This window comes from Lolium perenne, chromosome 4 (assembly GCF_019359855.2).
Source record: "Lolium perenne isolate Kyuss_39 chromosome 4, Kyuss_2.0, whole genome shotgun sequence".
Lineage (NCBI taxonomy): Eukaryota > Viridiplantae > Streptophyta > Magnoliopsida > Poales > Poaceae > Lolium > Lolium perenne.
The window spans coordinates 74,352,922-74,366,630 of NC_067247.2; the positions used below are offsets into that span (position 1 = coordinate 74,352,922).

A 13,709-nucleotide genomic window follows, 5' to 3' on the forward strand; every position below is an offset into this window, starting at 1 on the left:
TAATCATATCATTTTGCATCTTATTTGTGGCACTTGCTTCACAAAACCCCATTTTTTACACTTAGAAAATGGAAAATCATTTTTTTGTGACAAAAGAGTTGAGAACTCCGTTTGCCCTATTGTTTCTGATCCAATGTGCACCTATTTCACATGACTCTGGCCTAATATGGGGACATAATAATGAACTCTGCAGTTGCCATGCCTTGCGTGCGAGACAAAACAGACCCACCCGAGGCCGGACACATCTTCGATTTGTCATGGCGCCAGAGCTCCTCCGGGAAGTACTTACTCTACCATGCTAGGGATGGATAGCCCCGATTTGGGTAGGACGATGCCAACGAGCTCTAGTTTGGGGAGGACGATGTTGAGGATTTGAGAGGCTAGGCTTTGAGTGAGAGGTAGGAATAAGGAATTTTACGATGCAATTATTTATTTGGCATCATATATATACATGTTTTCAATGAGGCAATGTTCACAACTAGCCAAGTGGGCCCAACTCAAGGTAACAGTTGTAAATGACGATGCATGTCCAACTAGAACAAACAATTCCACTATCAACATTTGGTGTGTCCCACCTTGAATAATCGATCCAACTTTCAACAATTTTATGGTCCACCCATGTCCGTATCTCATGCTCACACATGTCAACATTTTATTGTCCCACTAATAAGGTCAAAGGGCATTGACTTGCCGGAAATGCTACATCTCATCAGTCATGAGGCTAGCTTGGAGGGAGGAGCGCAAAAATGAGGAAATATATCCGCAATGGGCAAAACTGAGTAGTGCTAAGTAACTAGGGGCACAAAAACAGATAACCATTTTTAATTAATTGTCCTTTTTTGCACGATTATCATGGTGTATGATGTTTGTTGCATATAATTTTCCATATCCAACTAGTGTTGAAATATGCTCAAAAATCTGTTGGTATGTATTAGCCAAAAAATTAAGCACAAGTCCGGGTGGGCATATGTGTTTTATGTTGGGATATTTGGGATGATTGGAATGATATCATCTTTAGCAACAAAATTTCCATTTTCTTATTGGCTATCCACACAAGTATCTATTGGATCCATATGTGATCCTTCTTCATCATTTTTGGAGTGGGATATTCGGTGCAACCGTATGGAGATGGTCCTTGTATCCTTTGGAAACTTTTTACACTAGGTAATATTGAATATATGTGTACTAGTCGGTGTAGAGGTCGGGAGCTTCCTTCCATTTTGAAAACAAATCCATTAAATAGTGCACATAACTCAATCGTCCACAACAAGAACATATACATGAACAATCGGGTAGTTTTCCATCCACATGTATCAATTCTCCCCCCCCCCCCCCCCTCCTCTCATCCTGATTTTCCTAAGGCAAGATGTACAATATTTTTTAATACTAAGGCAAGCTACATAGGTGATTAAAGCACGTTCCAAAAAATCATAGAATTATGATAATGTTAAAGCATATTAAACTACATACATTGTAATTTTGATATATTCTAAACCAATATCTTAAATTTGTGATGTTTAAAATGACAATTGAATTTTTCATGTGAAGTGGCACCCCTATCATGTAGTCCTAGATCCGCCACGGGCTACAAGCAAATGCAAGTTTAAGCCATAGTTCATGCCCTTTAAATACTTATAGAATTAGTGTAAAACTTGTAAAAAAAATGCCCTAAAATACTTACGAAAGTCCCTCCGAAGGTTATTGAGGTAATCAAAAGCGGTATTCAGTGTTTCACCATCTCATCCCCAGAAACCGCTATCCAGCTTTAGAAACGGAAACCCGAAATACGTAGCCCTTGGGCACACGGGCAGACACGTAAATGCGGTACATAATCCATCCATCACACGTGCGCGCTCCTGCCCATCCCCCACACGTGTGCGCCCGGCCCCTCTCTCCCGGGTCCCGGCCCATCCCGACCGTCCGATCCCCAGCCGATGGCGGCGGAGCCCGCGGCGGACGGCCGCGATCCCCCGGCGACCGCGGCTCCCGGCGACGACGACGCCGCCGCGGCGGAGGCGCTCCTTAGCGCGGCGTCGGAGCAGCTGACCCTGGTGTACCAGGGGGAGGTCTACGTCTTCGACCCCGTCCCGCCCCAAAAGGTCGCGCCTTCTGCACCGTTCGCTTCACTTTCTTTTTTCCGTTGGTGCCGTCGTTGAACCGTGTTGACTTTGTCTGGGATTGGCGAGCGCGGGCGCCGAATTGCGCTCAGTTGATATACCTTTATTGTTAGAACTCGATCGTTCCATCAATTATCATGTTCCCTACGGTCGAATGTGGCTATGGAGATGATTTCCCCGATTTTCAGCCGAGTAATATCCGTCGAATTGCACTGATGAAATGGTCTTTTATAGATTGAACTTTCAGAGGAATTGGTTATGTACTAGTATATGCATAGTCTTTCCTATTTGAAGCAACAGAGCATGTTTGCGCCTTTGCAGAATTGGATGACTTCGCCGAAAGATGTGTCCTCTATGGCTGTTCTGTCGTTCTAGCTTTTAGGGAAGGGGCAAATATGTGTGCTTACATTTGGTTAACTGTCATTACTTTGGCTATGCCTATCCTCTCTTGGTGGAATCGAGTTTTCTGTGCTCAATTGTTGAACCATGTGCCATTTTCGTTGATAGATTTCAGACATTCCTCGCCCCGGTACCATTGTCTGAAACCACCGAACTTACAGCATCCAGGTTTTGAAGTGCTCGGGGAGCTCAAAGTGTAACCCCCGGACATTTACTGAACTGCAGAAGCTAGTGCCAATAGAACATCACAGCAAACGATCTAGCAGAGAACACATCACTATTGACAGCTAAAGGAAGACAGGCACTAGCCCCTGGGTACAACCCTGAAGTGTTCCCCATCTCCAATCAGCACCAGCGCATTCCTCCAGTGTCCTTGCTAGATCAGCTGCAGTAATCTTCCAGTCATCTCCATCGAGCGAAGATGATTCTGCAACAGCACTTCCATCTGTGTCTTCGAGCGCTTCTCCGGTGTCAGCCAGGATTTGGCCACAACACCTGCATACCAGGCCATGGAGCACGGGCCAATGCCTCCAGAGTGTTCACCACTGCATTCAGACGTTTTTCCTGCTTGATGTGTTTTAATGATTGATGTGATGTGGTGAAGTGGAGGTTAAGTATGATTTTTTAAATAAATTTTGTAATTATCTCCTGTAGACTATCAAGTTGGTTTGCCTAACGTAACTGAAACTGCCATTCCTGTTGTCTTGTTTTTTTTTTTCAAATTTCTTACGTTTTTCTTTTGCTCTGCTAGGGTTATGCTTTATTGCGTTTGTGTATCCATTTGTCTGTTATTACAATGTTTTTTTCAGGTGCTATATTTGAGTATTAGGGTATGGTTGTTGATGGTCTTGGGACACAGTTATTGCTTCAACCATCTTAACATGTTAGCAGGGTATAGCCTACTAGGTGGTTGTACTGAATTGGGAAAAAATGGAAGTCCATTCTCTCTGTTTCTGTGCACACATGCGCTCTGGGGATATTTTCTTGGAGAAAAAAACGTAAGAAGCTCCGCGTCTTGATGCATTTATACAAGCGAGATGGGGGGTGATGTCACGAGACCCACTTCCGGCCTTCAGCCGTATCCGGCCCTCGTCCTGATCGGGTCGTGCAGGCTTGCGATGTTTCATGCGGCATCGATGACAGCAGCGTTGTGCTGCTTCCAGATATACCACGCCATAAGCTTGATCACCACAGAGGTTGCTCTTGCGTGAGGCAGGAGGGGAGTGGTGGACGGTCTGCTGTCACCAATGCACAACGTTTTCTCCAACAATGAGCTTGGATGGTCAATCGGACCCAAGAAAGCACTCGTGCCATAAGGTGCGGGAGAAGGTATACCCGTGGAGGAGGTGGGACATGGTCTCCTCCGGGTTTTTAATTGTGTTTTCTGGATCTAGCGTAACAAGTTTCCGTTAGAAAACAGGTATTCTTATGATCATTAGTTTTGGTCTACCTTCATTCATCAAATAGAGTTATACTGTATTATTTAAATAGAAAATCTTTGCAGATGCAAAACATAAAAGCCTCTGTTTTATCTTTATCCTTATATAACACAAAAAGGGAAATTAATATAGCATTAAGAATCAGATAGTGGCATGAATTGCGTATATATAAGAGCATTTAATGCTCCTGATGAAGGATTTACTTGAAAAAGAACTGTAAATCGACATATGCCTTTAAATAAATTTTCTGTGATGACAGTAAGGATGATGTGCGTTGCATGCAGTTAACCTGTCATGAATAAACTCTCTGTGTGTTAAATAGTTGTGGTACCATTAGATTGAAGTTTTTATAAGGTACAACTGATGTATTGACCATGTGACCTTGCCCACAATAACTCAATATGATGTGCTGTACGCCTGTACCTAATCTTCATTGCTTATCTTTTCAGCTTTTCCTGTTATATGTCAGTTGTGATGCGACCATATTAAGTTTAAAGGGCCATCATATAATAAATTCACTTTTGACAAACCATCGATCAAGTGTTTGGGTGATTATATCTTCATGGTCATTTGTAGTTGATTTGTTTTACACTTTTGACTAGCTGTTTTCTTATTGTTATACAGGTTCAAGCTGTTATATTGGTGCTTGGAGGGTGTGAGGTGCCTCCTGGTTTAGTAAGCATGGCCGGATCTACCGTCTATGGTGAAAAGGTATCATCAGCTGTAGAATTTCTATAACAAGGTTGTGTGAATATGTCTAGTTTCTCTAAGAGTTTTATCTCATGTCTGCAGAGTACAACTGTGGCTGCCAAAAGGGTTGCTTCTTTAATAAGGTTTCGCGAGAAGAGGAAGGAAAGGTGTTTCGATAAGAAAATAAGATACGGAGTGCGCAAGGAAGTTGCCCAAAAGTACAGACTCATTCCATGCCCATTCTCTTCTAGGTGTTGCCATAGAGTTATTAGCTTCTTGGATACAAAAACTGTAATACATTATGAAGCAAGTAGAATTTGATTACTTACCACACGTTTAGACCATAGAAATGAAGATGTACTGCTTTCTGCATTCACAATGCCACAATCTTCTTTGACAAAAAAACTAGAATTTAACCTAATTAATCAATTTCTCAGCGTCATGTCTAGCCTACCATTCTGAGACAACTTGTTGGTCTTGAATAGTTACCCAATCACTAATGTCCAAGCATAAATTTTAAGTAGTAGCGTGTCAAATATGCATAGTGGAATGTTAATCTCTCACAATATCTGTGCGCCAGAGGTTCTAACTAAAGATTCTGATACATTACTAGTCTATTTGTTTGTAATTGCTAGCTTTCATGGTTCTCATAAGCAAAGTGATAGCACTTCTTTGCAGTTAGTCGTTGGTTATCAAACCTTGACATTTGTTGGTTTAGGAAGAAATATCACGTTACTGTATGCATGAGTTGGCACTGTATCAAGCAACTAATTCAGATTTCTACAGATTTGATTTATGCTTACCTTGGAAGACAATCATCTTCTGCTTACTGTTCCTAGTATAAATCCATATCTGGCAGTCAGGAGACTGCTCTTGATCTTTTGTTGTTTTATGGATTATTTATTTCATACACCCAATATATATACTCATTCACTATCACTATCAGGATGAAACGGCGTAAGGGACAGTTTGCTGGCAGGGCAAATTTTGGTGATGTTGCATGCTCTTCTGCAGCTTGTGTCTCCCCAGCTTATGGCGAGGATGATCATTTCCGAGAAACCCAGTGAGTGAGTTGTGATGACGTCTGTATGTGCAAATCATGTTTTATGTTTTCAAATACACAAGGTTTTCCCTGTGTTTATTGTGTGATAATGTTGGTTTGCTTCCTTAGTTGCCAAAACTGTGGCATCAGCTCACGGCTTACTCCAGCAATGCGTCGGGGGCCAGCCGGTCCAAGGTCCCTCTGTAATGCTTGTGGTCTAATGTGGGCAAATAAGGTACTTTCTTCACTTATAGTAACCTTTGATGCCTGCTATGTTTCCACTTTGTAAAAGCATGTAAAAAAGGCAAATGCAGTAATGCTTGTGAATCTAATAAAATTCCTAAAATTGTAACTTGGTTAACAATTTCCTAACTTATCACATGCTGATGTGTATGATCCCTACTTTCCATTTGCCACATTTCTACTACTTACACTCAAATAATTTCAGGGTACTCTAAGAAGTCCTTTGAATACCCCCAAAATGACCGTGCAGCAGCATCCCACCAATTTGAGTAAAATGGTGCGTCAGGTTTGTGATATGACTTGTTCCATTGAACATTGCACTTACAGTATGTTTGTGTTTCTTCTTGCGTAGGACAATGCGAGTGATGAAAAAGCAATTGTTTGTGCTGAGCATAATCATACCACAATCAAAATGGACTCTGGGATGTAAGCATTCCCCCCTTCACTGCATCTCAAAGTCACAGTCTAGCAGATAATAGTTATGGTCCTTAGGGTTTAAATGGGAAACTTTAGGAAGCCTGACTTAATTCAGTTTTCTCAAAACACCAATTATGAATTATGTACTACCATCATCTAACCCTCAAGTGTCTTGATCAGGAGTCCAGAACAAGACCAGAAACCAGAACTGCGCCCAGCGACGGAAGACAGCATGACAGAATCATGACACTATGACAGGTCTTCAACTTCAAGTGTATAAACTGAGACATAGGTTTTTGTCAGATATTCCTGACTTAGAATGATGTAAGGCAGCAAAACTAACAAAAGCATGCATTACAATGTGCCATATTTATCCCCTCCATGTAACTACATTGTACCCAAGTTCGGAATGTACAAAATCTAGCAATGTAATATATTTTAACATTCTTGGCAGTTATCTGCTAGTAATTTTAAAGTTGTAAGATTTACCTTGGAAGAAAAATGGGGAAAAAAATCATAAGCAGAACCTAATCATGGGCTGACTCGAACCTGAGTGTGTACATCGGAAAAGGAAACACTTGGTTTCTGTCAGGCGGCAAAAATTATGCTGGGGATTGATAGGATAATTTGTGGTATTCTCTGGAAGGGGAGGAAGGACATCAGCGTGGCAACAGGCACCCCTAGGGAATCGGCATCTTCTGAAAATCACGCTCTCAGTCTCAGAGCAAGTTGATCCTGGGCTTCTGGCTGTTCTGCAAGGAACTGATAACGAGAGACCCTGGAGGTGTGGAGTGAGTTTTAACTTGCAGGTAAGAAACGAGTTGTGTGCCATTTGCTCGGCAATGCAATGCGAGTTCTTTTGGTCAGTTAAATGGATCAGTGGCCGTGGTGTGGAGGAAATCGCCACTTCGATCAAGTCTTTGGGTAGCCATTAGTGGGAGTCGTAACAAGTTGATGTTGGCAGGACGTATGAGACGTGGCAACAAACTGTTAAAATTCTGCAAGCTTAAAAATGTATTTAACTATAAATAACCATGATTTGCTAACATATTGTAATAATAAAGCACCACATTAAGCCATTAGGGTCAGGTCAGCTTGGTCACTTCGTCCTTGAGGGCACTCGCCTCGTGGCCTCGGCGCAAATATGGATGCTAATCAAGTCACTTACTGCAAGCACTAAGCGCTGGCAACTAGGTAGCCCTGTTTTGCACTTGCCTCTTTCTCTTATGTAGTGCCAATGCACAAGCGCCCTACTGTGAGTGCTCTTAGCTAACCAAGCCTGGCTGATAAGACCGGGATTAAGATCGATTAAATCATGAACGAAACTTTCTGAGAGAGGGACTTATCGTGTTAACTAATAGCTAGGAGATCTACCCGCCAAAAGAAACTGTCGCGTAATGTCTCCACATTGATATATGTTCCATAGTCCTTTTTATTAAATATTTATGCATTTTTATTACACTTAGCAAAATTAAACATCTTTCTTTATTTCCTTACAAATTATTCGGTTACATACATATTTGTATACGACATTTTTTTATTTCGTTATAACTTATTCTGTCAATATACTACTAACTCTAATATATGTCCCCATTACACTTAGCAAAATTAATTACATTTTTTACTTATTTATAACTCATTGTGTTTAAATGGGGACATAATTAGTCCATTTCTTCTTTACACTTAGCAAAATTAACCATATTTTCTATTTTTTTTGATTGATCGCTTCATTGAAGTGTACTATCCTATATTTTAGTACAAGCAAAATTAACAATGTTACAATATCGTTGAATATGAATGTATGATGTTCTTATTGTACATTTTATTGTTTACCACTGCAAATATGCTTGCTCGATTTGAATCACATTTTGCAATGATAGCTATTTGGTTGTTTAATTTATGTTGTAGCATTGGCGTTTACTAAGCCTTTGTTTGCTGAATCCTCTTGGAACTAAGAAAAACATAAAGGGGAAAATCATGTGCCTCTATGGATTGGTTTATGCCACTTAGAGATGTGTTCTTAAATATCTTGCTAGAGAGGGATTTACAGCGTATATATACTCTAACAAATACCTTGATAGAAGTTTCTAGTGTGTGTATTTTTCTAGCGTGGGTGTAAGTAAATAGCTAATTGAAGAGATATCAATTATTTGTCTTAAATAGTGGAAATTGCTTGTTTAACTTTTTTATCGTAAAATAATTGTCCTCTTTGAACGCCTGGTCCGGCCACGCCCGGGCAACCTCCCATGTCGCTGAGCGGCACGTGGCAGGTCACGTCCTTCATCGTCTCGACGAGCAGCCTGGATCTCGCCAGTATCTGTTTATCGGGATGGCTGAGCACGATGTGCTCCTTTACGGCGGCCATGTCTAATCGCCAAATCGGACGAGATCGCTCTGAAACTCTGAAAGTCCGACTAATTCGCTTACTGATGATGCACATGTACGCAGCAAGGAAAAGCTATACTGTGTTATGAAAATATTTAGTACACCAGGAACATCACATGTTCAACCGTAACCCAGCAGCTCTACAAAGTGTATTCGAGAGTACTATTCAACTGGACAACTCGAAGTATTCCTTGCTGAAGAGATGGTAAATGGATTATCCTCTACAAAGAATGTTTGTCAAAACAAAATCTGTTGGTGTTAACTGAATAACACCTGAACTAAGAAATGCGATAGAATATCACGTATTCACGTTGAACTCGGGATAGTGGGAGCAGATTATGTATTTGGAATTTTGGATGGAACAATTCTCTCTTTTCCTATTTTCCTCCTATGTTTCTCCTTGGTCGAGTTAAGTTGGAACTATGCCTTGTCCTTGGATGCTCTGAGTAGTTTGATAACATTTTCATACACCACAAACGTGAGGGAAGCTGCTGGAAGGTTCTTCAGTAAGTTGGATGTGATGCCCCTGTAAAATCCACGGACACCTTCGTACCTGCAGCAGAAATTGAATTTCAGTCGTTAGTGTTGCTAAAAAATTGAACACAGCCAGTCGTTAGAGTATTCCAGCAATTTGCAATAAAGAACACGGCATGCTATCTGGCCAAGTATGGCAATATGCTTGACAAGATCATTACTACTTCCGCTGTGACACCAGGTTAGACAAGCAGACATGCAACTCAAAAACTAATATTTTAGGTATTGTACAGATTAGTGAGATTAATGAGGATTATAAATGATCGGTGGGCTGAAGTATAGAACAAGCTTACAAAAAGACAGCAAGCTCCTACATAGTACATATCACATAATAAGACAATAAAAAGCTAAACCTTGTTTGATATCAGACTCTTTAAACAGTAATGCCCCCGAAAGTCCTAAACTTCTATAGTTGAAGATTTAACGACACCATCACACCAAAGCTATAACTCTCACCTTGCAGTTTCCTTAACTACATGCCAACTGTCTGAGTACTTTGGGGTACCATCACTACCAGGTCGTTGCTGAAAAGTTGTAGACAAGAACTATTATTGTTACAATGAAAACTCCAAACAAATGAGATGGAGAACTTCAAATGTGCAACCAACCTGCAAGCGGGCTCGGATAACCTGCAATTCCAAAACCATAGTTGGCATGTCTAGTAAGAGGGCAGTGGTATACATTTATGAAGTTGATGAGAAGAAACAGAACATAAAACTTGCCTGGTAAGGATAAGTAAGCAGAATAGCAGATAATTTTGAACCAGCCCCAAGTGCCGCGTAATCAACGGAATTCTGTTGACAATGAAGACAAATGCATATCAGATAAATTAACAATCTAGCTGATAGTGAATGTACTTTAAAGCAGACATAACTGGACCTGAATGTTCTAAAATATCAACTGCCCTACATTAACTTATGCAGACATAACTGGACCTGAATGTGGTTTCTAAGAAGTAATATTGGTTTCTCAAAAAAAAGAGCAAGATTGGCATATTACGTAGCGCTTGTATTGGACTAATTGACAGTCTTCATAACAAGGTGAGAAGACTCCTACGTTTCACAATTCACAGTTGTATCATATTTAGTCACGCTGAAAGAGACAGAACAACAGAAAAAGGTTGGTCGTAACTAGTTATGCAGCCTAGTTTAACAAAATACATAAATATCAGAACTATATTATCCAGTGGAATACAAGCCTGTCAGTACTGCACCAAATTAAACTAGATGTTTTAATGCCTGGGCACATGTAACAGTGGGTACCAATAAATCCTCGCTGCCTCTGTTGTCTGTGCTTGTTTGTTTACTTTTGGCAAATATCATAGCCTTGCGAAGCTCCTCGTAGGCTGTGAATTGTATCGCCCCATGGGTGACCTTTGAAGCACGACACAGCAATATACATTAATGCATGTTTTCATCAACCATATATGAGTAAAATAAAAACATAGAATTTTAGAACTAAAGAGTTCCAACATATGCATCTTTAATAACTGAAACTAGTATAGGCATAATCTCTACGTAAGTACTTAACCACAATTATAAAGACCAAATTCCTACTAGCACTGTTTGGCGAACAATGACATTGACAGGCATTTTAAATAAACTAGAAACAAAAAACTGTTTAGCAGCCCTTCGGTTCCTTCTCCCTGAGAACTGTAAGAATGATTTCCATAACGAGGTAATATTTTGACATTAACATGCCAGTAGGAAAGCATGCTTGCAGAGATCCAAATAATAAGAAGTCAAATATTCTCTAGTTGGAGCCTTATAAAAAGATGTTACCTAGAGCACATAGCTACAAATCTGATAGGGCACACCTCAAAGAAACCATATGATGCTACAAAACTCAAGTGCTACTTAAAAGAAATCAATTCATACCACAAGTGGTACTGATGAGACATAATTTTAGGTCAAGAACGAATAAACTGAGGTCACAGAAAACATATAATTACAAGTCCAGGACAACTCAATACAGAATTGCACTACTGTATCAAGTGTCACTTAAATCAGCATGGAGCTAATAGTTAGATGACTAAATTTGTACGGATCTAACGAAAAGCAGAACAAAACTAAACAACATTTACTTTAAAAGGATGCATACCAGCATAAGTCCAGGTCCAATCCCTCTATAAAGTGCTAGCCATCCCTCCTCTTTCAGAATAGTTCTCAAAGCATCTGGCTTCACAGCAACCAAATAAGCAAGGTCACAGAAAATTTGAACTAAGCATAGACCAAAAGAAATCTGAGCATGAAGAAGAATGCACACAAACAATTCGTAGCAGGATAAATATTATAAATGGTTCTTTTTACACACACAAATGTAAATAAGCATGATTTTAGCAGCTTCAGACAGAACCAATAATAGCATAAGCCACTCATTTGCAACAGAAAACAAAGTCACATCTCTATTATGGTAGGCATTGCTATATGATACTCAGAAACAAAAGAAATGGTATGATAACCATATATTACCAGAAAATCCAGAGTAAGGTGAAGCATGTCCAGGTGTCTGTAGTTGCATTCGTGTTTTCACCAGCCATATGGGATTTGTAAACAGGCAAACCTGTACAAAGAAAAGAAAAATACATTTGTCACGAATAAACGGAATTTTAGTGAAAGGCAATTGAGTTGAACAAATGACACTAACACATGTGTTTGTAGTCAGAAAAAAATGCCAATTTAGGCATGCTAGCAAAGGCCTAACTACATTTTAACAAATTTTGTTAACCTCGTCTCAGTTTGACAAAATCACAAAATGATACGCGATTAGGAGTTACTGTACGAACCAAAGCACCTGCTTCTGCGGCTGAGACAAGATGGTCGAATGGACGGAGCTGAACATCCTTCCCCTGAGAGTATCTTTGTTTAGCTCTGTTATAACTGTCAAAACAGACATTCTTAAAGTTATCCTTTTAAATGCCAGTCCTATACAAGGAGCATCCAAATTGGTAAACGATAGGATGGAATTTAATGCTGAACTTAGCAGATTATACTTAGTATAGTCGAGCACTGCAATAAAGCATCAAACACGCCACACTACAAGTATTCAGCAGAATGAACTAATGTGACTTACAAAAAGAAATATAGGCCCCAAGAAGCGGTTGATCCAAGAACTGCAGGATAAAAGCCAGCATAAAGTCCCCTCAGGCCCTACATTAAGCAGCTAGATCAGCACACCTCATACTTCAACATACCAGAATAACCAAATTCGTTACGATCTTACAAAAAAAAAAAGTTTGAACCATTTAATTCGCTAACCAGAAATTAATAAAGCAACAAATGAATTAGGGAGTAACAAGTAGAAGAAAGTCCAAGTACAGGAATCGTATTTTCTAATTGCCCAATAACCCAACAGGATTAACAGCAGGTGAACATACAATAAAGGTTTGAAGCTATGGACGAATTTGACAAATTAAACGGTCCACCAAACGATAAAATAGTGTGACAGGGATTCCCACCTCAGATCGTGCGATGGTGTAGACAGCGTGCCCCGTGTTCCTGTACGGCGGCAGGTCCGACAACCCCCTCCCGCCGCTCACTGAACACCAGCAAGAGGGCAGCAGGGTTAGCGGTCGGGCTCTGCGTATCCTAGGGCTTAAGGGGCGGGGGCTTACCTTGGAAGCGAGTGCGGACGACGTCGAGCGGGTGGAAGGCCGCGACGGTGGCGAAGCCGGCGGTCGCTCCGGCGGCGGCGTTCTCCCAGGTCCACGGCTCCGCCGACGGCATCTCGGGCGGGCGAGAGGTGGTCGCTTCTCTTCCGCCACCCGAGCTCGAGGTTGAGGTCACGCGTGCCGGTGAGCTCGAGGACGTGCGGCGTCTTCCTCCGGTGGCTCTCGTCGATGAGGCCGATGCGCGGCTGGGCACCGGGAGGAACGCCGGCCAGGGGTACCCGCGGTCTGGGCGCTGGTAGGAATGGCGCGCCGTCAGCCGGGGATGGATGCGGGGTAGGGAGGGTGGCGCCGGCCGCCAGCAGCCGCAGGTGGAGGTCGGGGTAGGGAGGGCGGTGCGAGCAGGGGAAGGAGGCGTGGGTGAATTGATTTTGAGCGCTCGGTGCGACGGTTTAGCGCAGCTGCGCTCGCATTAAATTTTTGGGTAAATTGGTTTTATGCCACTCTCTATTCCATAGATTGCACATATGCCATTACAAAAATTAGACTTGAGGATATGCCACTCTAACTATCCAATACTTTCACTTATGCCATTTTTCTCCAATACATGAATGTATACCGTGTGCTGTATGTACGATACCGTATACAGATCTTTTTTTTAGCAGAGCGCGGTCAACCCACCCCGCTCGTCACGTCCCCAATTCGTGCCCCCGACGAACCCTAAAGAGGTGGAGGAGTGGAGGGCGGTAAGACTGGCCGGCGTGGCAGTGGAGGCGCCGCCGACCTACGCCTGCGAGCCGTGTCGCCGACCTGCGCCGGAGTCGCGCCGCCGCGCG

General features: G+C 41.7%; 2 protein-coding genes across 3 annotated transcripts; one reads left to right on the plus strand and one right to left on the minus strand.

Annotated features, from left to right (window-relative positions):
• The first annotated feature begins 1,848 nt into the window (after nucleotides 1-1,848).
• Nucleotides 1,849-6,829, plus strand: LOC127292977 (GATA transcription factor 19). The gene is made up of 8 exons (XM_051322527.2): nucleotides 1,849-2,099; nucleotides 4,580-4,666; nucleotides 4,748-4,863; nucleotides 5,592-5,708; nucleotides 5,817-5,922; nucleotides 6,136-6,207; nucleotides 6,283-6,356; nucleotides 6,528-6,829. The coding sequence occupies exons 1-8, from the start codon at nucleotides 1,935-1,937 to the stop codon at nucleotides 6,592-6,594; spliced, it is 804 nt and encodes a 267-aa protein (XP_051178487.1). The 5' UTR covers nucleotides 1,849-1,934; the 3' UTR covers nucleotides 6,595-6,829.
• A 1,959-nt stretch (nucleotides 6,830-8,788) lies between these two features.
• LOC127292978 (folate transporter 1, chloroplastic) lies at nucleotides 8,789-13,327 on the minus strand. 2 transcript variants are annotated; one of them, XM_051322529.2, is made up of 11 exons: nucleotides 12,880-13,327; nucleotides 12,724-12,803; nucleotides 12,339-12,415; nucleotides 12,060-12,162; nucleotides 11,738-11,828; nucleotides 11,367-11,440; nucleotides 10,529-10,639; nucleotides 9,989-10,060; nucleotides 9,875-9,895; nucleotides 9,723-9,790; nucleotides 8,789-9,285 (listed from the first exon to the last, which is right to left on the minus strand). In XM_051322529.2, exons 1-11 carry the CDS (start codon nucleotides 12,989-12,991, stop codon nucleotides 9,153-9,155), a joined length of 942 nt encoding a protein of 313 aa, XP_051178489.1. In that variant the 5' UTR covers nucleotides 12,992-13,327; the 3' UTR covers nucleotides 8,789-9,152. The 2 variants fall into 2 exon arrangements, with proteins under 2 accessions (XP_051178489.1, XP_051178490.1); XM_051322530.2 differs by having other exon boundaries at nucleotides 12,052-12,145; nucleotides 12,880-13,326.
• Nucleotides 13,328-13,709: the final 382 nt, after the last annotated feature.